General features: G+C 44.8%; 1 protein-coding gene across 2 annotated transcripts in view; it reads left to right on the forward strand.

Moving 5' to 3' along the window:
• Positions 1-245: 245 nt before the first annotated feature.
• The window catches only part of LHFPL6 (LHFPL tetraspan subfamily member 6), a 255,853-nt gene continuing 231,702 nt past the window's right edge, over positions 246-24,396 (forward strand). Inside the window, exons 1-2 of one of the 2 annotated variants that reach the window (XM_089775494.1) lie at positions 246-1,103; positions 2,922-3,492. In XM_089775494.1, coding sequence (XP_089631620.1) covers positions 3,108-3,492 — 385 coding nt within the window. In that variant the 5' untranslated portion in view covers positions 246-1,103; positions 2,922-3,107. The remainder of the gene's footprint in view (positions 1,104-2,921; positions 3,493-24,396) is intronic. The other variant, XM_075919117.2, reaches the window with a different exon arrangement.

The raw sequence follows: 24,396 nt of genomic DNA on the forward strand, positions 1-24,396 counted from the left end.
TCCCTCCCCCCCCTTTGGGACACTTTGGGAAATGCTGCAGCCTATAGCCCTTGGCATGATGACCTATCAGCCCTGTGGGACTGCTGCTGCAACATTAGCTAAACTCCCACCCTCTTCTCTTAGGATAGGCCAGAACCATATTTCTCCCTGCAAAGCAGCTCCCAAAATCGTCCTGATCAAAGTGCAGGAGCATCAGCTGCAGCCTCCGCTCTCTCTTTCCCCCGACCCCCACTTTCTATATGCAGTGGCGTCCTCAGTGGATCAACCCATCTTCTTCCATTTAAGGTCTGCAGCCCGCACCCCTCTCTGATCTTTTCCTGCTCTCGCCATCATCTCTCCCTGTCTGCCTGGAAGAAGCCTCCCCTCGCAAGAGACACAGACCAAGCAGCAGCAGCAGCGCGCCCCGCTGCAATGTAACTTTCTCCGCTATTCCTCTGCCTACGCCTCCACCCCCCTTCTCCCCACTCAGCGCTCCCCCCCCCCAGGAGTCTTGGGGGGCGGAGCCTGGGCGGGGCTCCCTTGACTGATGCTTCTCTGGGGAGTTTGACACCCACTCGCCTGTGCTCCCCCCATGTCCCGCCGGCTGCCGCGCCTGCAGCGGGGGCCCGCGCGGTGAGAGCAGGGCAAGGCAGCCGCGCGCCCTGCCTGCCTGGAAGCCCCTCGCGCGGCCGCCTCCCCGCGCCCGCAGGCACAGCCCCCTGCCGGCCGCGCGGTGCCACGCGAGCCTCCCAGCCCCGCGCCGCCCCCGCCTCCAGCCCCGCTCGCCCCGCGCCGCCGCCACCGCCGGGCTGCTCCCTCGCGGGCAGGGAGGGAAGTTCCCCGCGAGCCCCTGGCACAGCGGGACCGTGCCCGCCTCTCCCGGCCCGCGGGCTGCCCCGCCCCGCTCCTGAGCCGGGCGCTGCTGGCTGGCTGGTGCCTTCCCAGCCCAGGGAGCGCTGCTTGCCCCGCTGCAGCTGGCGGAGCGCCGCGCCCGGACTTGGAGCTGGCCGGCTGCTGCCTGGTGTCCGGCGCCTTCTCAGCTGACGGGCAACTTCAGGACCTGGCCAGTCCCCGCGTCCGGATCGCTGCGCTGCACCGGCACTTGCAGCTGCCACGTGAAGCAGGTAACGGGGGTGCTTCTTAGGGAGGGGGCTCCGCTGCAGTGCCTGCCCCGGACAGGGTTTTTTTTTGGGGGGTGGGGGGAAGACTGCGGTTGGGGGAATGGGAGAGCAGCCCAAGGGCTCCGGAAAGCTGGACGGGCTCAGATTTCAAGTTGACACTGACATAAGGGGCACATTGGTCGGCTCCCAAAAAGTCCAGCGCGGCATGAGGTTGTTCTTCTAAACTAGCAAGTCACTCCATGAATATGAGCAGACCTGTCTCGGGCCAGAGCTTGCTCCTCGGGAGCTTTGCAGCGCACTTCCCAGGGAGGAGTAGCATCTGGCACCTTACCACCAAAGGCTCCATATTGTCCTTACAGCTCCTGATCTTTCCCAATAGTGGAAACACTTGTGTCTTGATTATTATAATAATCAAATAGGGATTTGGGCTGCATGAGCCCCAAAGATAAAGACAGCCTCTGGTCAAAAGAGCATCTGGGTCCTCCTAAAGAGACATAGAGGAGACTGGATACACTGTGTCCCGTTTTCTAGGTTTTCCTTCCTGTTATTGATCTTTTATAGGTCTGAGGTGAGGTAACTACATACAGATTGTGGATACAAATACCTACTGAGTCTTCTTCCTGAGAATATACTTCATAGCAGAGGATTATCTCTCTTAAATAAATAAAAAAGTAAACAAACTTTCGTATGGTATGCATGGTTTAATTTCATTTTAAGACCCTTTCCTACATTCCCTACTGGTAAAAATGCAGTATTAATTGTATTGCTTGTACATAAAATGCATTCAACTGACTAGGCATGTAGCCATGGTGTAAAAAAAAAGTAAATAGCTGTCAGAATTCATTTGGCAGAAGCTGTGAGAAATGATCCTAACCACACAAATGCTATTGGACTCAGACTTAATGATCCATTGTGGATTTTTAAAAATTATTCCCACAACTTTTGGAGAGTAGCGATTAGTTCTGAACTGTAATTGGAAGTGGGAGGATGCTAAGGTGCTACATTAGAAATATGTAATTGTCAGAGAAGGAGACTTGGGAGTCAGGCTGGGTTCCTCAGATCTTGCTGAGTGATCTTTAGCAAGTCACTTGCAGCCGAAAAGGTGAATGTGTTTGCATCTTTTAAGTAACACACGTTTGGATTAATCAACTTGGGATCATTTTGGACTAATTTTAAGAGGTACTAATACACTTACAACTGCCTTTGACTTTAGCTGGAATTATGGATTCTTAATATCTCTGAAAATCCAGCACCTGAGCACTGTTGTACCAAAAATTCCTTGATGTCTCATTGTACTCATCAGTGAGTTAGGTGCTTTAATACTACTTATCCAACTTCTCTATAGCCTCAATCCTGCAAAGACTTATTCAGATACTTAACTTTACTCTGAGTCATCCCATTGAATGCATAGATATAAGCATGTGTGTAAATCTTTACAGGATCAGTGCTTCAGCTGGTAAGGATTAAATAGATGAGATGTTTTCCTTTCTCCTGTTGCTGTGTGGAAGACCAATAGAAACAACATAGGAAAATGATGTACTAACTTAATACACAGGGGGACAGTGAAACTGGCTCTACAGTGCTGGCAAATGACCATAGTAAACAAAATGGAATATTTATCCCTTATCTCTGTCATTTGTGGCAACTCTGGGTGTTATTTGTAATACATTTTGAGGTAGAAGAGGGATTTATGTCAACAATCTCTCATTGCTTTGAGATTCTTGGAAGGGAAGTGCTACACAGAGTGGAAGTAATTATTATTTATTGTATTACTTTAATATTATTGAGTTTTTCTTTTCCTCCTTGTTGTTATTTAACCAGGGACCTTCACCTTCATGACAGAAGAGTGTGTCATGGCCTTTAGGATTCAAGATTTTAATAGGCTGAGGATTGACCGAGACTGAAGGATTCTGGGTTACTCATAAATCTCTCCAAACTAAGACACACCCACCCTTACACACACTCCCACTCTCCTCATTGCTACTGTTATTGGTTGTGAGTAAAAAGATGGCATCCAGCCTTACTTGCACTGGGATGATTTGGGCACTTCTCTCCTTCCTCTGTGCTGCTGCCTCCTGCATAGGATTCTTTATGCCCTACTGGCTATTGGGGTCCCAGCTGGAGAAGCCGGTGTCCTTTGGCACTTTCCGGAGGTGTTCCTATCCAGTGCGGGATGAGAGTCGCCAGACTACAGTGATGGTAGAGCAGTGTGGTCGCTATGCATCCTTTCAGGCTATCCCAAGTGCTGAATGGAGGATCTGCACTGTGGTGACGGGGCTGGGATGTGGCCTCCTCCTTTTGGTGGCGCTGACTGCGCTCATGGGCTGCTGTGTGTCCGAGCTCATCTCCAGAACTGTGGGCAGGGTAGCAGGAGGCATCCAGTTCCTGGGAGGTAAGTCACAAGCTTCTGATTTTTGTACTGTGCTTGTACCGTGACTGCATTATTTCCCCCATGCTTACAACAGCACCTCTGCAGGTTGCAGTCCACCTTGTTCATTCTCATGTACTGAAGTTTCTGCCAGGCTGGCATGTAACCTTTTGGAACTGTATGCTGCATTAAATCACTTACTACTGGGATTAGGTTGTAAGAGTACAATTAGATTGTAAGTTCTATGGGGCTTTTGCCTTGTGTTTTTGTTTTCAGAAATGTTGTTGACTTCAGTAGGGTGCTGCACAGGGGCACAGGGTCTATCTACTTGGACCACCTGCAGGGTCAAACCCCAGATTCCAACAGGAGAATCTTTATTACAGAATAGAGTGATCCAAAGCTTGATTCTCAAGTCCCAGGTGGAGTCTGCAGTGCTAACAGTTTAAGGGGATTTTATTTTCTTCTTGCTTGAGAACAGATTTAATTTCAAAGTTCCTGAGATGTTACACTTGGAACCCCACATGCTATGTTTATAGAGTCATTTTTTTCAGAGTAAATCATCACTGCATTGTTGTAAGTGCTACTGGAGCATTGCATATGTTTGAGCAATATTTTCCTCTTCAATAACCATTCACTTAAATGAAATTTTAGGCTGAACTATTTACAGTGGAGTTGGGTGTTTCTCTGGCATTCAGCACAGAAACCATAAAAGCTGTAATATTTCACACATCCTGTGATATCTGTATCTAGAAGTGCAAATTCAGAAAGCACAGTTGTGTGCTTCATTGGGATTTGTAATTCTCTTCCTTCCAAACAGAGGCTCATGCACTAATGAAACGGAAATACATTTTAAGTGTATCATTGCAAATGTGGCTGCACTATGCATATTAAAGTTGACAATCAGGGGAAAGGAAGGCTATCTGGGCCAGATTCTGAGTTTGTGTATGTTGTAGCTCCATTAAGGAGCTCATTTATACCATCTGAACATCTGATCCAAAGCTTTAAAGTAATTTCTAGACTTGGAAATAAACGGACACTGTTGCTTACCCTTCTCTCTGCTGTGTGATCTACCAGGCATTTCTGTATTTAATATGGCTCACAATATGGAAGAAAATAGCAACACCTTGAGTGATAATTATGACAGTACCTTATAGTTCCAGAAGCTCACTTTGTCACAAAATTCCACCCTCTTCTGCGCCCCCAGGCAGAGGGATGGAGATGTTTGATTAAATAATATTTGTGATCCCACTCAGACTGGTTATTTTCAAGTCCACCTCCTGCAAAGGTTTCACTTCTGATTACTTTTTAGCCACTGTGCTGTTTTTAATTTGTCTCTGATCAGATTATTTTAATTTTAATTTATCCAGTTTTCTGGCAGTGCTCCCTCCTTTCTGCAGGCTTGCTGGCTGAGCTGCTCCTGCTTCTGATTACATTCCATGCTAGTGAAATATGACAACCTTCTCAGTCAATGTTGAGGAAAGGGGAACAGGAAGAGTGGAAAACTCACAAATCTTTGCGGTTTTTGTCTTGTGCTGAAAGGATTCCATCCCTCTTCGATGGAGACTTGGAATCAAATGTGAGGCAGGAAGAGGCATCCTTAAGGTTACAGTAAAAGCCAGTGGCATTTTACAGCTGTGCAGGACAGCTTTCCAAGGAGGGGTGGCCCTAAGTGTTCAGAATTTATTTTTCGTGGGTGCTAATACAGAAGATCAGTGAACTTATGGTATAAACTAAAATCACAGACAACTGTACTTACAGTTCAGAAATTACTTACCCAGCATGTGTCATTTCCCTCTCTACTAGGTTTTAGAGTCGTCTCTGATTTCATGCAGACTGCTGGAAAATGCGTAAAAAATGAACAAATTGAGAAACCAGAAGATGCATGAAAAACAATTTAAGATAGTAAGGATGTAGGAGACAGGAGGTTCTGGTCGGTCAGAAACTTGGACAAGTTAAAGGGACGCTGTCAAAGTAAAGAGCGAATAGTCCTGCAGCACCTTAGAGACAAACAAAACATGTAGATGGTATTATGAGCTTTTGTGGGCACAACCCACTTCTTCATATAGAGCTCATGATACCATCTACATTTTTTCTTAGTCTCTAAGGTGCTGCAGGACTATTTGCCATTTTTTAAGTATTTTCAGTTACGGACTAACCCCTCTGAATCTGTCAAAGTAAAGAACATGGGTCTGAGCTTTAACTGGTGTAAAGCACCATAGTTCCAAGGTCTTAAGGACAGTTTACACCAGCTGAAGATTTCTCCCAGTTTCCTCCCCAAAAACCTCACTATTACTCTACCTGTATTATTAATCAAAACCTAGATTATTGAAATAAAAAGTATGTTAACTATTTAATGTGCTTTTCCTTTTTACACTATTTGTTTATACTTTTGCCTTTTACTCAGTTTGGCAGTGACTCTAGGTCCATCAGTTTCGCCTTCTGTTTATAGATGTTTTCGCTTTCCAATTGTCCTGCACCAGCACACTGATGCTGAATGTGCCGCCAACAATTCAGAGGGAATGTTTGAATGTAAAAGTATATTAACTGACATTAAACGCAAACATAAAAACATGATAAATTTTTCTAACTCATGGTGGGTTTTGATACTACTTTTACAGGGCTCTAACTTTTAAAAAAAACACTAACTTGGGTCAATAAAATGACTGGCCAAATGTCTTGAGATGCAGTTCTGATACAGTGTTTGGGAGGGAGCCGGTGTTGACAAATTGACCTCATTGTCCTCTTATTGAGATGATGTGGGTGGGCAGTCTAGTAGACACAAGGCATTTGTCTCCTCTCATATCAGGAGTAACTCCAGGGAGATCCCTGGTAAACCCCAGTGCAAAACCAGTTTCGCCTGTACGAGTGAAATGATACCAAGGTTTTACAGCTGCAGGTTTCACAGATTTGTTGCTGTATGTAGCAACCAAAGGTTAGTTACTCATCCATATTTACTATAAACCAACTCTTCTCCTAAAAAAAACTGCAAATCCCCACAGAATAGGAACAGCTGTTAAAAACTGGTTTGTCTAGCATTTAAGAGAATTATTTACTGTTTCACATGATCCCAAGAGTGGAGTCTGTATATATTTTAAAACAATACTAGTATAATATCCTGTGGAGGTTCTTAAATTTTTTCAGACTTAACAGAGAGATTGTCTTGTGGTCTCTTCCCTCTCATTTTCAATCACACACTCCATTTCCCATACTGTTTATGATCAGATGATATCATGACAGTAATTACAATTACTTACATAGAAAAGTAACATTAGGAAAGTGTTTAATGTAGATTTAATTTCTTCTTACACAGTTAGCAGCAGGAAAGAAGGAAAAGGCGCCAACAACATTTGGCCAGCCTGCTCTCTGTGGTCCATAGATCATAGTTTGAGAAATTGTTGCCACTGTAGTTGATGTTGGTACACTTTACAAGCACTTGTGCTGTATAGCTTCTGAATACTAACAACCAATGTGAAAGTTATACTGTTTATAACCTCTTGAGGGCACAGTTATGTAGCTGCATACAGGCTTTGCTGAGAACAGCAAGCTCAATGTATCTACCTGGTTTATTCTGACTGTGTGGAAGATTGATACATATATCATGTACCTATAATAGACTATATTGAAAGGTACGTCTTTAAAAATTACTATTGAGAGCATGACTGGAAAAAGGCAAAGTTTAACAAGTCTACAGCAAACCCTCCTCTGTAATTATTGATCCACTTTTCTTTTCACTGCAACTTGGCAAGTAAATTCCATTCTGATGGGTACAGTGGAAATTTGCAAGTAGATAGATTAGATATGACATACTAATGTGATGAATAAGTTCACTCTCTGAATGTGGAGCAATCCAATTAAATGCATAATGAACTAAAAGATTAACCAATTTTATTACAAGCAGTGTATCAAAAGATACAAGTATTTCACACACAGTACATTTAAATAGCATTATCTTGAAACACCTTTGGGAAGTGGCTAGCAAGGTGACTCTTCATAAAAAGGGTTGTCCATACAAAAGAGAAGGGACAAAGTCTGCACTTAGGCAAAACTCCCTTTCATTCTATACTGAGCCACATTCAGGAGAGACTGAATTGATGACCCACCATCTCTGATACATCTGTGAATTAGATTACACCCATTAGTCTTAGTTCTGGGATGCACGTTGTCACAGACTATAATGAGTGTCCCTTTTTGGCTGCCCACCAGGAATGTCAAAGGGACTCTAAGCCTTTGCACTCTGCATTCCCAAAGGTGTTTCAGGAATGTGAGGCATGAATGTAGTCCAGCCATTGCCCCCAACTTTAGGCACACTCACACGGCCCAGACTTTCTATCTGGCTCTCCCTCTCTCTGTTTTGGGACCTGCTGTCCAACCACCTACCCAGAGTGGCTGACCCTTCAGACTCCCCAGTACTCAAACACACTCTCCCGCAGAACTCCACCTCCAAGAAGTTATGCTTCTGGATTACAATTTAACTCTCTCAGGGGCACGCAGTATTTGTGAAGGACTCTCTCTGTCAGTAACTTACTCTTACTTTGTTCAATTTATCAAATTTTATGCTCTTTGTATTTCATCATATAAAGCATAGGAGAGTGCAGATGATACAAAACAATAAAATCTCCTGCACACAATGTCCCTCATTAGCTCATCCTTCCCTCGAGAAATCATCTATATTCTTCAGGCAAGAAGAATCCTCCATCTCATTGTCTCCTTGCTCCTGCAGCAACTTCCTGTATTTTAATGTAGTGCAAGATGGCTCTGTCTCCTCTCATTTCCCCGATGAGTGCCTTTATAGAAGTAGGGATCGCCTAATTATTTTGCTCTGCCTTTTGCTGATTTTCCATTATTCTTAACCTGCTCATCCCTTAAGACAAGAAGAGAAAGTGTCTTCTCTCAGGTAGAGCAAGCCTATTGCCCCAACGTGTTTTACTTTGAATAGCTGATCACAGAATGCTGATCATTCACCATAGTCACTGGCCTGGGACAGACATGACACAGCCCTGCTAATTCATCAGGGAGGAATCAACATACATATGACATAGTAATTTCATAAAATCAAAATTCAGAAGTGATCAGGTGGAACTCCAGGTTTATTATGGCACTTGAAAAGGGAGTTGCTTGTCTGTAGGTAATTCTGTTGTAACTGACTAGGTTATACTATTGTGATTTTCCAGTAGTTTTAACAATGGAATTCCACGAGTTCAGACAAGAGTTCTTTTTGGCCATAGGAGGAGCCAAATGAACCAGCCTTGCAGATCTGCTCACAGCTCATTTCTCACTCTTTGTTCTCTTGTGTCTACACTGGCAGGTATTGCACCAGTGGGTGCATAAATGCCTGGATAACTGTTCTCAGAGAGTAGTTATTAACAGTTCACAGTCATGCTGGAAGGGCATTACAAGTGAGGTTCCATTGGGGTCTGTTTTGGGACTGGTTCTGTTCAATATCTTTATCAATGATTTAGATGATGGCATAGCAAGTACGATTATTAAGCTGGGAGGGGTTGCAAGTGCTTTGGAGGAGAGAGTCATCATAATTCAAAATGATCTGGACAAACTAGAGAAATGGTCTAAGGTAAATAGGATGAAGTTCAATAAGGACAAATGCAAAGTACTCCACTTAGGAAGGAACAATCAGTTTCACACATACAGAATGGGAAGAGATTGTCTAGAATGGAGTACTGCAGAAAGAAATAGGGGTCATCGTGCATCACAAGCTAAATATGAGTCAACAGTGTGATGCTGTTGCAAAAAATGCAAACATGATTCTGAAATGCATTAACAGGAGTGTTGTGAGCAAGACATGAAAAGTCATTCTTTCACTCTATTCTGTGCTGATTGAACCTCAATTGGAATATTGTGTCCAGTTCTGGACACCACATTTCAAGAAAGATGTGGAAAGACTGGAGAAAGTCCAGAGAAGAGCAACAAGAATGATTAAAGATCTAGAAAACATGAGCTATGACCGAAGAATGAAAAGAGAAGACTGAGAGGAGACGTGATAGACATTTTCAAGTATCTAAAAGGGTGTTTACAAGGAGGAGGGAGAAAAATTGTTCTCCTTGGCCTCTGATGATAGGACAAGAAGCAGTGGACTGAAACTGAGAAAGTGGCACCTGTACCAGAAGACATCAACACTGGGGCAAACTAGGAGAACGGCATTGTTTGATGTTACCGAGTAGGAATATTACATTGGCTTTATGTTTAATTTAGGAGTGGCTCACAGCAGCTGCAGTTCACTCCAGCTGCCCCATCTGTTTTACATAGGCACCCCCTGGAGATAGAGTTCTGTGTACATTTGTGCAGACCACTCCTCTTTTTGGCTCAGCCTCAGCAGTCCTGGCTATTACAGCTTGGCTTGTAGAGCCAGCCACTATGGTCATTAGTAGTAATGTTTAAGGCCCACTTTACACCAATTTTACACAGATGCAGCTGTGTGTATATATATATATATATATATATATATATATATATATATATATATATATATATATATATATATATATATATATATAATGCAACACAATACAGCATGAAGCCCCTTGACTCCAGTGAGAGTTTTGCCTTTGCAGGTAATGCAGGACCAGGCAGGCCATAAGTAAGGTGGCTAGCATGGAAAGTTATGATGAAAGGAAAGATATATAAAATGCAGTGCTTCCTGAGCAGGCTTTGCAGCCCAGATGGTAGAACATTAGGTAATAAGACCCCTGCCTATATGAAGAAAAAAGTGACAAATCCAGAAGTGAGTCTTAGGTGATGTAATTTACACACTGTGGGCTCCGTAGTGTGTAGATTACAACAATTTGACCTCTGTTACATACATCACACACCCCCCCCTTTATCAAGTGTAATTCTCCACTCTAAATATTATCTTGTTTGGCCCATTGAATCTGACTATAAAGGAGTCCAAGTTAACATACTCTTATACAGATCAGACAAACGTATAAATGTAGGCTCTCCTATACAGGCAGTCCCCGGGTTACGTACAAGATAGGGACTGTAGGTTTGTTCTTAAGTTGAATCTGTATGTAAGTTGGAACTGGCGTCCAGATTCAGCCGCTGCTGAAACTGACCAGCGGCTGACTACAGGAAGCCCGAGGCAGAGTTGCTCTTCCCTGGGCTTCCTGGAATCAGCCTCTGATCAGTTTCAACAGGCTGAATCTGGACGCCAGTTCCATACAGATTCAACTTAAGAACCCCAGGCGTCCCCAAGTCAGCTACTGCTGAAACTGATCAGCGGCTGATTCCAGGAAGCCCAGGGCAGAGCAACTCTGCCTCGGGCTTCCTGTAGTCAGCGCTGGTCAGTTTCAGCAGCGGCTGACTTGGGGACGCCTGGGGCAGAGCAGCTGGGGTGCTGCTGGGTTTCTCCAGTAGCGCCGTTCCTCGGCACTACTGGACCAACCCAGCAGCACCCCAGCTGCTCTGCCCCAGGCGTCCTGATTCAGCCGCTGCTGAAACTGACCAGCAGCGGCTGAATCAGGACGCCTGGGGCAGAGCAGCTGGGGTGCTGCTGGGTTGGTCCAGTAGTGCCCAGAGTGGCGCTGCGGGACCAACTGGCAGCGCCCCAGCTGCTCTACCACAGGCGTCCGGAGAAAAGCCTGGTCTGCTGGGGGGAGGGCGTACTAGCTGTGCCCCCCCCCCCCCCCAGCAGACCAGGGAGATGCGGGCGGGGGACCGAGACGCACCGCGGTCCCGCCGCCCGGGTCCTCCGCGGCTTTGCTCCACGTCTCCCTGGTCTGCTGGAGACCAGGGAGATGGGGAACAAAGCCGCGGAGCACGTGGGCAGCGGACAGCCCAGACGCGCCGCGGCTGTCCCGCTGCCGGCGTCCTCAGAGGCTTTGCTCCCCGTCTCCCTGGTCTGCTGTTCTCCAGCAGACCAGGGAGACGCAGAGCAAACCCTGTTCGTAACTGCGGATCCGACATAAGTCGGATCCACGTAACTCGGGGACTGCCTGTAGTCACTTGTACTCACACTCCCCTCTAAATTTGATCCGTTTTGACTTTGTGGGCCTAAACTTTGTGTCTTCCTGCCTTTGTCAGCTGAAAGAGAAAGGAACAGATCCTCAGGTGCTGTAAATTGCCACCGTTCCATTGAAACCTAAGGAATTATGACAAGCTTTCATCAGCTGTCCCAAAGTTTTGCGGCTGTTTGGTTGGAACACTGGCCGAAGATGAGAATGGTTCCACGCATGTATGTAACTGAAAGAGATGTTAATGGGTGCGTATTCATTTGTTTACAGTGAACTGTGCTATTTTTGCAACAGTTTTTACTACTACAAAAAGCTTCAGCTATGTAAGGAAAAAATTCCATGCATGCCAAATTTCAGCCTGGAGCAATTTTTTTACAAGTCAGATTACAAGCCTCTGGCAAGTGAGCTGATAAGGGAAATGCTGACACATACAAAAATCAAAACCAAAACGAATGATGCTGCTAAAATATTGAGAAGAGAAGCTTTCCTTCTCTTTTCTTTTGCTGTTGATGCTGAATATAAAAGGACAGTATGGTGTTTTGATTATTGTTGCAGCTGTTTGGTTTTTAGGCAGAATTTTTATTAAGACCAGACTTTTCGATCTAAAGAAGATCCTGCATATATTAAAAATGCTTGTTTTTTTCATTTTCCAGCTCCTTTTCCATACTGGAGCATAGTAAGACTTAGCATTCGCACGATGCTTTACATTTCAAAAGGTTTTACAAACTAATTAAGCTTGTAATTAGTTTGAGACCTGAGGTCAATAAGGAAGTATTATCTCCATTTTACAGATGGAGAAACTGAGTCACTGTTATGCCATGTGATTTGTTTAAAGCCAAAAGGGTGTCAAGGACAGATGAAGAATTAGGAGATCTTAGCACAGAATGAATCTCATGCTTAGCTCATCAGTAGACCTTGCTGTCTTGTACAACAAAGTCAAATGAAAAGGGTCATTTGTCATGCTAATGAAAACCTTTAAGATACTGATTCACATTAATAGAGACTGTGGGACAGATTCTCAGCTGGCATAGATTGACATTGCTTCATTGAAATCAGGCCTGAGTTTGAGTTATACCAAGAGAATTTGCCCTAGTAAGTAAAGGTGATTCTATCAAGTGGGGTCTCTGTACATTTTGTCAATGTGGGACTTGATCCCTTTCATAACTATTATAAATATAATATCACTCTTTTTAGAGGCTGCATTGCAGCCCTAGGAACCCATCCAACAAAGCACTTAGGGCCAGAATGTTAACCTTTTATTCACAATCATTCACAGTTACTCACCTTAGTCATCTCACTCACCCATGCATAAATGCTTGGCTGGCCTGGGGCTATAAGAACTTTGTGGGTTGTGAAACGAGACAGGTCCAGGAAGGGTTAACCTACTGCAGGCTCAGTATTCAAAGCTTGTTTGGACCTTATGTTGCTCAGAAAGCTACCTAAATATTCTGCTAGGATCAAGCCCCAAGAGCAGTGATAGAGAATTACATGGTAAGAACATTTATTCTAAAATAAACATGATAGAAAATATTCCATAGTCACGCTTTTAAAATATCAACAGTTCAAATTAAAATTACTTAGAAGGAGTGAGGCAAATTCTGTGCACCTGTGCTGTGGTGTAAATCTGGAGCAATTCCGGTGAAATCAGTGGAAATACTCTGCATTTGTGTTGGAATAAATGTGACAAAAATGTGGCCCAGAGTTAGTACTTTTGTTTTTATGTTGAAAGACTTAGCTCACTGTGCTTTCCTGAACACCTTTAGGTGTCTGAATGTTATTGGAAACTTCACTGACTTACTGACATGTTGCAGTATTTCCAATTAACGTTGAGGTCATGTGCCCAGATTCCACAGACAGTGCAGGATTGTTCCCGACAGCACATTTTCCTGGGCTTTGTCCAATCCAGTTTTAAATGACTTATTAATGGGGCTTTTCTCGCTTCCTTTGGGAGACAGTCTAATAGGAATTCCATTAGAATTTTTTTCCTGATATTCAGCCTACATTTTCCTTTACTTAATGTCTTTTCTAGTACTCTTCTGTATACACCTCCTTTTACCATCTGAGCTCTTGGGCTTTGGCTTTTGAAAGGCTAATGAAACCCTCTTCTAACTCTTTATCATGAAGGTGAGGTCAGACACATGGTTTGCAGACTAGCAGTGCCTCCTCAGCCCCAGAGCATGGGGAGGGCTGGTGCTCCAGGGCAGCAACACTCTGACCCCCCCCTACCCTCAGTTCTGGGGGTGGAGTGTGGTCGGGGCCAGACTGGCAATGCCTTTCCCTGCCTAGAATACTGGCCACCCATGGACTCATGTAACTCTTCTTACTTCCGAGGAGTTGTCACAAACTTGCCCTACTGTAACTGAGAGCAGAATTAGGCTGCTCCCCCTCGCCATTGTGTTTTCCTTTGAGACATCACTGAGGGTATGTCTAGACTACGGGAGTTTTCCGATATACCAGAGATATCCTGAAAAAACTCCACTGCGTCCAGGGAACGGGTCTGCTCTTCTGCTTTTTTTTGCGGAAGAGCAGACGTGCTCTTTTGGAAGCCCTGTCTTCCTCCTCCCATGAGCAAGAAGGGCTCTTCCGAAAAAAGTTTTTTTTCCAAAATTTGGCCCAGTGTAGACGGGAGCACAATTTGCATACCTTTTTCCGATAAAGCCCCATAATGTAGACATTAGGGTCTGCTCCTGTTGAAATCAATGGGAAAATTCTTCTACTCCAGTGGGAGCAGGAACAGGCCTTATGGGTCAAACCTGGCAGCTCTTCAGCATAGTCAAATCCTACTCAATATAAAGAGATCCAGGGTTGCTCAGCCTTTTCAAGATGGTGCATAGGGTTGCTAGATGGTTTGAACAAAAATACTTGGACACACTTGACATTACATCACAATCTGTATTACATCTTATTTAGAAAATACCGGACATTTATATTTTCTCAATTTGTTTCCCAAACAGAAAGCTCAAATACTGGACTGTCGGGGCAACCCTAGTGGTGCACAGAATTTTTCAGGATTGATTCTTAGACTCTGATACTGCTTGCGCATGTGCTTAACTTTAACTTCAGTGGGGCAATGAACCTACTTAGCATGTGCTTAAGTGCTTTTCTGGATCAAGGCCAGAATGCTGAGTACCTTGCAGAATTGAGCAGTAGGTACCTAAACGTGTTATTTTTATGATAATTGATTACTTTGATTATTGATTAGTAAGTAACATTTACTGCTGACTAACACAGAAAATCTTTAACTGAACTTATTACAAGTAGGAATATCATGGAAATCTCACGTTTATATATATGTATATAAACTTTAAAAAATATTATAAAATACTCTTATTTCTTGTTACATGAATCAAAATCTTCCAGAGAGAATACAAAAGAAATGCACTGCCCTGATAAACATTCTGTATCGTTGCTGTGGTAATGTAAAGATTTGACCCTCCTTTTGCAATCTGACAGTTCAGTTGTCTGGTATTGTCCCTGAATAAAGATGCCTTTGTACTATAAAGTGGCATTGTTAATTCCAGAAGAATGGTTTTCTAATCAATGCAAAGGGATATGGAGTTTGTCCCTTGCTTTAAGGATAAAGGATTTGAGATAAAGCCATGAATGATCAGTCTGGAATGATAAAAGCTGCTTTTAAAATAAAGCTTTCAGTGAAAGAGTATGAAACCTGCTTATGCAGTAGAGTACAAGAAATTGAGCCTGAGGTTTCCAAGGAAAGTGTGTTTTCTGACTTCTTCACTAGTTTGGGCTTTTGTCTGTGGCTGGAGCTACTGAAAGCCAATTTGGGACTAAGATTTTTTAAAAGAGAATGAACTTGATATTCAGAACAGCATGGGTTACTCAGTTTGGCCACAATACAGTAGAACTCCAATTATCCAAAGTGTTTTTTAAAAGCATTCAGATTAAAGGGGTTGCAGATACTTTGAATAGCAATGCATTATACTAGGGGACCTCAGTGAGTATGTGCGAGGGAATTTATCGTTACTTTGGTTTAACCAGGACACAAAGGAGATTAAATCCAATGTGGAATATGCATCCTTCAAACACTGTAATACTTTTATAAGCTTTAAAAGCCATGAAGTGATGTTTGGAGATTTGTATATCTGCCTATGAAAATTTGCAGTTTAATATGCAGTTATTTATTATTATTATTTTATTTTATTATTTAATGTAGCTCACAGACAGCATGGGTGGTGGGTAAAGGCTCAGCTGGGGAAGGCAGCCAAAACCCTGCCCCTTCTACCCAAAGCCACACACCTTCCCTGAAATCATGCCCCTTCACAACATTCCCTTTGCAAGCCCTGCCCAACACCAGCCGAGGGCTGGCTACTGTGAGGCACAGCCCCAGCCTTCTCCAGTTGCTAGGGAGCCGTGAGGTATGTCCCCAGCCTTCCCCGGCTGTTAGGCTGCCCTGCATTGTGGCCCCAGCCTTCCCCAGCTGCTGGGTAGCCAGGCTGCCATGTGGTGTGGCCCCAGCTCCTCCGAGGAGGGGGATGAAGCACTGGAATGGGTTAACTAGGGAGGTGGTGGAATCTACATCCCTAGTGGTGTTTAAGTCCTGGCTTGACAAAGCCCTGGCTGGGTTGATTTAGTTGGGATTGGTCCTGCCTTGGGCAGGGGGCTGGACTTGATGACCTTGTGAGGTCTCTTTCAGAGCTATGATTCTGTGATTCTTTGACTCTAGAGTAGTGTAGGCAGTTTTGGGAAAGCAGTGCCTTCCCTTGCCTATATTACTCGTTGCCCATGCAGTACAGCCTAGTTCGGGGTGGGCAATAATTTTTGACCAGGGGCCACTTCAGAAATTTTTTAAGTAGCCCCAGGCCATCTCAGGTGGAAGGGGCAGGGTCAGGACACTTCTTTGCTTCCCCGCCACAGACTCTGATTGGCTTGGGAGTGGGAGGAGCTTGTGAAGTCTTTGCCTTCCTTCCCCCTCTCTTCACTCCCTCCCCCCAGAGAACTGCTAGCTGTTCAGAACAGCTGGTGGTTCCCTCTAGGCACCTGCACCCCTGGCAGTGGGCAGAGACTTTGTGCTTCCCCCTACTCCGCCCTAGGTCAATCAGGGCCTGGGGTCAGGGGGAGCAAGTGAAGTCTGCCCCAGCCCTGTGAGAGAGCGCCGCGCTTAGAGTAACCCGCCATCTGAGCAGCAGTGGAGGTTGTCTAAGTGCCAAGCACCTCACAGGGCTGTGGGAGCACATAGTCTCTCGTTCCCGCCCCTCGCTCAGCCGACTCTAAGTGCCACATACTCCCCTGTTCCTAGGCCCTGATTGGCCTGGAGGCGGGGGAGCGGCAGGCAGGGCCGGCTCTAGGCACCAGCAAATCAGGCAGGTGCTTGGGGCAGCACTTTGCCAGGGGTGGCATTTCAGGTAAGCAGCTGGCGCCACCCCCTCAACGCCTAGCCCCGCCCTGCCAATTTTAAAGGGCCACAGCCCTGGGCCCAGGCTGCGCAGCCAGATGGCACCAATGTGCACCCAGAGCGTGCTGGCCACCCCTGTCTCCTCTCCTGCTCCTCCCCGGCGGTCGCTAAGCAGCCGGCGCTGCCCACGGCAATGCCCAGCTCCGCCCCGCTGATTTTAAAGGGCTGTGGGAGACACTGCGGCTGCGCAGCTAGGGTTACCAGGTAGACACTACGCCCCCCCCCAAAAAATACCGGACACACTTGATCGTGGGAGGCGGGGAAGGGACCGGCCTGGAGGAAGGAGGCGGGGCAGGCCAGGAGGAAGAGGGGGCAGGAAGCAGAGCTGGGAGGGGATCGGGGGCCTGGGGGTCTGGACGGGAGGAGGGGGGGCCGGAGGAAGGGGAGTGGGAAGCAGAGCGGGGGGGAGGTGCGGCGACTGGCCACAGCTGGAGTCCAACAGGCCGCGCCCCATCAGGCACTCCCTCTAGTTGCTAGTAGAAGCCTGGGGCAGGGGAAGGGGCTGGGAGCCAGTCCCTCTGCCCAGCTTCTGCAGGCAACCAGAGGCTCCTAGCTGGGAGGCAGGGCCGCAATTGGGCTTGGACCCTCTGGTTGTATGAAGAAGCCAGGTGGGGGGAGTGGCTGGGAGTCCTGGCCAGTGCCCCTGCTCGGCCTGGGTTTTGCACACAACCACAGAGCTCCCAGCGCCAATCGCAGCCACCTCCCAGTCGCTTCCCCGCCCCCGCCAGGCTTCCCTCTGGCGCCCGGCCAGAAATTCTGAAAATACCGGACATTGCACGTGTCTGGTATTTTCTGAATTTAGCTACTGGACAGAGGATGCAAATACCTGACTGTCCGGTAGAAACCTGGATACCTGGCAACCCTATGTGCAGCCAGCACCGGCACCATGTGTGCTTGGTCCTGGAGCCTGCTGGCCAGCCCTATCTCCTGAGTCCTGCTCCTCCCCAGCAGCCGCTACCTCCTCCAAGAGCCTCTCCACTCCAACAGGAGGCTCCGCTCTGCCATGCCCACAGTCTGGACCCGGCCATCAGCCACCCCTCCACCTACATCGTGTGGAAATCCCAGGTAAGACGCCCCCTTCCTGCCTAGGATTGCAGATGTCCGGTAAGACAGTCCGGTATTTTCAGCTCCTGTCCGGTAAAAAAAATTCAGAGAATACCGGACCCCTGAGGTGTCTGGTATTTTCTGATTTTTTTTCCCTGACCAGGAGGCGAAAATGCTGAGCACAGTCAGTGGTTGGCCTCTCCTCCAGCCCGAACTCCCCTGGCACTCAACACGCTGAGCCCCCTGACTCCAGCCACCATGCTTACCTGGTTCCAGAAAATGGCTGGTGGCCAAAACACCTAAGGGAAGCTCCCCTGTTTCTATCTATTCACTCACTCTTAAAGGCAACACATGCTGTTTTATTTTATTTTTTTTGGCCTAAGTCCTTTTTTTTTTTTTTTGCTCAACAACTTCGGTCACCCCCCCCCCCCCCCCCTTTTTCCCCTTCAACAGAATCCCGGTGTTGTTGTTGTGTTTGTTTGTTTTTTTTTCTTTGGCAGGGCGGAGCGGGGGGGGCAAAAATTGTTTTGCTTGGGGCAGCATAAAACCTAGAGCCGGCCCTGGCGGCAGGACCTCCACGGGATTGATCAACCCACTTGGTGGCCCGTGGAGATCCTTTTTGCCCACCCCTGACCTAGATGCTTCAGCTGAGATCAGGGCCCCATTGCGTAATGCATTGCAGAAACAGAGAGTAAGAGACAGTCACTGCCCCAGAAATGTTGCAGCTGAAAGACAAAACGGGTAAAAGGAAAGGGATACACTACCTGTATAGCATAGACGGATGCTTTGCAAATGTCCTGTTCTATGATTTTTATTTGTGTGGTTTTGATTTTTAAAAATTCTATTATATTGGGGCAAGTTTATGTATTTTAATGTATTATAATGTATAAATATAATCAGACATTTCCAGCTCAGATGTTCGGTGCAAGGAAGACTCCTGAGACTACTGGAGTACAAATAGTAATTATACGTTTTCAAGTTCTTTTCAGTCATTTGTAATGTCTAGTTTTAGTCCTACACCTGCTCAGATCTTAGCTCTCACAGCAGTCATTAGCTTTGCTCCCAAGTCTTAAGGACTCATTAACTCACACAACCTGAGTACATCATTAGAAATGGAGCAGTAAGTGGGTAAAGGTCTGTATTTCTAACTCCAAGCATTCAAAATCATGAAATGGGTTCCTCAGAATCATGAGATTATATAATGGCAAATTCAGGGTTCTTTTGGATTTTGAGCCATTAGTATTCATGTTTTTCAGTATAACTCTGAGGGCTAAAACTTTTTTTTTTAAATGAAGGCTGAGACTTTCTTGCAATCCCCTGACTTCAGGGCAGGGCTGTGAAGAGAAAAACTAAATCTCATAAAAGTTAGCTGTAGAGAAGACTGGTGTGATAAATGAACCAATCCTATCTTGAGTTTTACAGAGCCATTCAGAAACACATGCATCAGCTTGACTTCAGTGGAGTTACTCCAGGTTTATAGCAGTGTCACTGACAGCAGAATCTGGCTCACTGGACTATAAGGCTCACACTGGTGGAAACCCCTAGTACAGTAATTGGTTAACTAGAATCAGGCCTTGAGACAAAGTAGGATGTATGTCTGTGCTTCCCTGATTTCCAGCATTGCTGTAGGGCAGCTCATCCCCTAAATCACAGCAGCCTTGGAATGCTCAAAGTTACACCAGCAAATAACTCTAAGTAACCATGCAGTTTGCCTGCTCTTTTGTGCCATTGCTGTTTAATGGGACTGAATAAAGTTCGACACACGTGTAAATGAGGGTTGCCAGGTGTCCGGTTTTGAACCGAACAGTCCAGTATTTGAACTTTCTTTTTGGGAAACAAACTGAGAAAATATAAATGTCCGGTATTTTCTAAATAAGATGTAATGTAGATTGTGATATAATGTCAAGTGTGCCCGGTATTTTTGTTGAAACCATCTGGGAACCCTGGTGTAAATGTTTGCAAGGCTGGACTCATATTTCTTAATGTGACTTCTATGGGATGAAAGATCATATCTACTAAACATTCAGAATAATTATTTATTAATGTTTTATAATGGAGTGCTGCTTTGGAAGCCACTCATTTTGTAAGCAATGAGCCCTATCTTGAATGGCAGCGATTCATTTCTCATTATCTTATTTTATTTTTTCTGCTTTACTGGCAGTAACGTAGTCTTCATTCACTTACCACATCAGCACATTTGAGCCCAGGGCTGCACCTAATTTGTGCTGAACTATTAGGAACTCCGTTGGATTTCTCCCTCTTTTCTGTAACAGAATGAAATAAAAAAATGTGTCAGGAAGAAGCGCTTCTGTGGTGCATTCAGTGATCTGAAAGAGCTGTGACAAACCTTAAACTAGGCAATGCAAATTCCATATTGTGCACTAAGCCCTGGGATCTGATCTATGAACACAGGAAGTCTGAAGGATAAATTCTTTAACTTTTCATCTCATGCATAAAAATTACATTCTGTTTTGATCTCATGGCAGAGAAAAGCCACTCTGCTTATCTCATCTACCCCAGTGGCTAGTCTGATTACAGAGCTCCCCTTTTTGGCACCTTTTTTAATTCAGTTGGGCTGCCTGTGCCCTTGGCGCTCAGTGGGTTTCATTAAGTTTCACAGCAGTTAGTTTTCATTCCCTGCGTGGCACTTTTTTTTTTATCAACATTTGGCTCTAGCGTCATTTCAGGCAATTGTGCTTTCTGCTAAGCACTTGCATAATAATAATTTTGCTGAGCAGGTTTGGAAAGAAGATTCTGCTCTGATTGCAACACTGTGTAAAACCGAATGAATAGAAAGACATTTCAGCTTTCAAAGTATTTTTTGCTTGTGGGGGTAAAACAAAATAAAAAAGATGCTTCTGCTTTTCTCACAGTTGATATTGATTTTGAACACCACAGGTATCATAATTGCAGAGTAATATACTTGTATGGTGGTTGCAAATTCTATTTCCTGAGAGATAATGGCATTTTTTCTTTCAAGTGGAATTAGTGAATAACCAATACTGAGCCAAAATATTTCTTTATTATGGCAGGTCAAACTTTTCTGAAACTGTAAATGATCCCTGGCGTTTTGCTGGTTGGCAACTGGATATGAATTACTTTTGCAAGATAGAGGTCCAAGTTTTCGAAAATGTGTTCTTAAGGTCAGGGGTGACGACAGCCCCTGCTCGCCCAGGGAGAGATGTTGGGGAGCCAGGCTCCCAAAAGGGACAGGGTCTCAGAAAGAAGGGGTGGGGCTGGGCAGCCAACCATGAAAGCCACCTGGGCTGTGTATAGACTGCAGGGTTTTTTCGAAAAAAGTAGCCTTTTTTCGAAAAAACTTCACTTGCGTCTAGACTACAGCCATGTTCTTTTGAAATTCAATTGAAAGAACGCAGCTTTTCTTTTGATGGTGGTAATCTTCATTTCACAAGGAATAACGCCTTTTTTCGAAAGTGTTCTTTCGAAAAAAGGCGTTCTTGAATGCAAAGAGCTTTTTCGAAACAGAGCATCAAGACTGCCTGGGTGCTCTCTTTCGAAAAAGCGGCTTGATTTTTCAAAAGAAGAGGTTGCAGTCTAGACGCTCTCTTTCGAAAAAGCCTCTTTCGAAAGAGACTTGTAGTCTAGACGTACCCCTGGAGTGCACCACGCTGGCCCCAGGCACAGCTGGGCCCTGGAGCAACTGGTCCCTTTGCCTCCACCATTGGCGATGGGCCTACTTAAGGTTAGGCTCCTGATATTACATTTGCCAAAGTGATCAGTGATTTGGGGATATCTTATTGGAGACAATATAAAGGCTCTCTTTTTCAGTGAGTAGTTGCTTAATGCTTTTGAAAATCAAGCCCCTTTACATTTCTTACATAGACACCCAAAAATGAAGTTGTCCAGAAAATCACTAGCCATTTTGAACATAAAGGTCTGAAAGGTCAAATTTTGAAAAGCACCAAAAAGACTTACGAGCCTAAAGCCTGGCTTACAGTACAAAGTTAAGTAGACATAGGGCAGCTTATACAGTTTGAACCTCTCTAGTCCTGCACTCTCAGGGTATGTCTACACTACCACCCTAGTTCGAACTAGGGTGGTTAATGTAGTCATTCGAAGTTGCAAATGAAGCCCGGGATTTAAATATCCCGAGCTTCATTTGCATCTTGCCGGGCGCCGCCATTTTAAAATCCCCGTTAGTGTGGACTCCGTGCCCACGGCAACACGCGGCACTGAGTAGGTAGTTCGAATTAGGCTTTCTAATTTGAACTACCGTTACTCCTCGTGGAACTTTTCCACAATTGAACTTTTCCTACACTGAAAGTTAAATTGTCCTAAGCGCTCCTGATGAGGATGCACTCTGCATATATGAGGAGTGTAGATTGAAAAAAACTGATTCAATTACTGCAGTGGCTGTACATTAGCATAAGGTAGATTGACTTAATTTGGTATTGTAGACTAAGTTCCACTTCCAAAATAACATAGAAGCCTGTATTTCATTAACAGCCAGAATTAGGCTCCTAAATCCTTTTTAAAAATGGGACTTTTGGTCAAAATACACATAGGTGCTTTTTAAAAATGTTACTTTATGTCCTTAGTTAAACCTAATTAAGTGGCTTAATTTTCATTTATCTGGAATACTCCTTGCTTGTACAGAAGCCTTGATGAAAAGGCCTCTGGTCACCGCAAGTTACCCTGAGGTTTGGCAGGACTCCTCAAATCATTCTGCAAGTGGCCATTCTCCAACTCCTTAGGGAGCAACATGGATGTAAATCCATGAGGTAAACCTCCTGGGACTTACTGCAGGAAAGGGCCCCTCAGCCCAGCATGTGTGAGACCATTTTGTGTGGCAGTTGGTATGATTACATTTACTCTGTGTGCAAGAGTTACAGTTCATGAGAAATGAGCAGGGTGAGATGTTCCAAAGAAGAGAGCCAAGCAAGTCTTAATATGACTGCCGGGGAAACTAGGCCACTTTGAAGCAAGCGACCAGACTCTCAGCTACTGAAAATCAGCATTAGGCTGAAATCTGTGGAGTTGTGTTGATTAACGCTAACTGGAGTTCTGCTCCAAATGCTTTTCTCCCCCCAGCCAGCTCAGCTTTCTGAATCAGGGTCTGATGGGCAGGCTGAAATAGATGAACTAGTAGTACTCTGTTTACAGATTGACTGAAGCTGACATCAGTATGAAATCAGACACAATTAGATACTACGCTTTCTTCTGATAAACAGAATGTAGGGACGTAGAAAGTGTCATCCTGGGTCTCAGTAATTTCCATAGGGCTGGAGCACCCATTGAGTTGGCACATATGGTAATTACTGTGACCCGGTATAATATTATTATTATTATTCCTGTTATTGTTGCTACCCATTGACAGAGGTCTTCAGTCTCTGCCTCATCACTACAGAATGCTAGAGGGACCCACCGTCTCCTTTGGTTCCCTGCTCAGGGATAAGAGAGTTGTTCAAATCTCCTGCTATTTCTCTGGACTGCCACCTATCTCATGGCTTTACAGGCTAGGTATCTCCTTCCTGGTAATCTTCTCCTATCCCTTCTGGTGGACAAGTGGTTTCTCTGGGCAGCTTCCTCTGCTCTTACCTTATGGCTGCGTTTCTCAAATTGTAGGTCCCGATCCCCCAGGGGGTCGTGAGCAACTTAGAGAGGGGGTCGCGGTATAATGAAGTTTGCGAACCCCTGGCTTATGGTATTTCCTCACTGTAGCTTTCCATCTCTCTAGCACCCACCTTAGTCTGACTGCACTGCAGCCTTTTATCCCACTCTCTTTAGCTGGCCTAGAGGCTGCAGAAGGGGGAGTGATAGCTCCTTTTTAACCTGGTAATGTCCATTCCCTCATAGGACTTGTACACCCTCCTTGCAGGCAATTTTATAATAGGTAGCTAACCCTTTTATATAATATATGAAGAATGTTTTCTGCTCATTGGCAGCCCTTTAAGAATCAATAATATTATAACGGGCTATTTGAAAATGCAGATATTATACTGCATACACCTTAATTCTTGCACAAGTTTGTATTGTTCTAAGATGATGAATTCTGTAAGTCGATGATAAAACCTGACAGTCTAGGTCCTTAGCCCTGGTCTACAGTAGGGAGTTATTTCAAAATTACTCCTTTTATTTCGAAATAACAAGTGGACCATCCACACTACCAAACCTGTTATTTCAAAACAAGGGGCTGGTTATTTCAAAATAATAACTCCTGCTTTCCACAAGGAATAATGCTTATTTCAAAATAGTTATTTCGAAATAGTGGTAGTGTGGATGGTTCACTTCTGCTATTTAGAAATAAGTACTCTCCAGAGTCATTCAAAGTAATTACCCCCCCAGTGCTCCTTGGGGCTCTAATTTGAGGTAGCACATCCACCTTAAGGGAGCCTGCCTTGGTCTAATTTCGCAGCTTCCCTGTAGTATGGACATGCTATTTCAAAATAGTTATTTTGGGAGTTACTATTTTGAAATAAGTTATTTTGAAATAATTTCCTAGTGTAAACATTCCCTTACAGTTTTTCAGCTAGAAAGACAAAAATA

Source organism: Pelodiscus sinensis, chromosome 1 (genome assembly GCF_052426305.1).
Source record: "Pelodiscus sinensis isolate ZL-2025 chromosome 1, ASM5242630v1, whole genome shotgun sequence".
Taxonomy (NCBI): Eukaryota; Metazoa; Chordata; order Testudines; family Trionychidae; genus Pelodiscus; species Pelodiscus sinensis.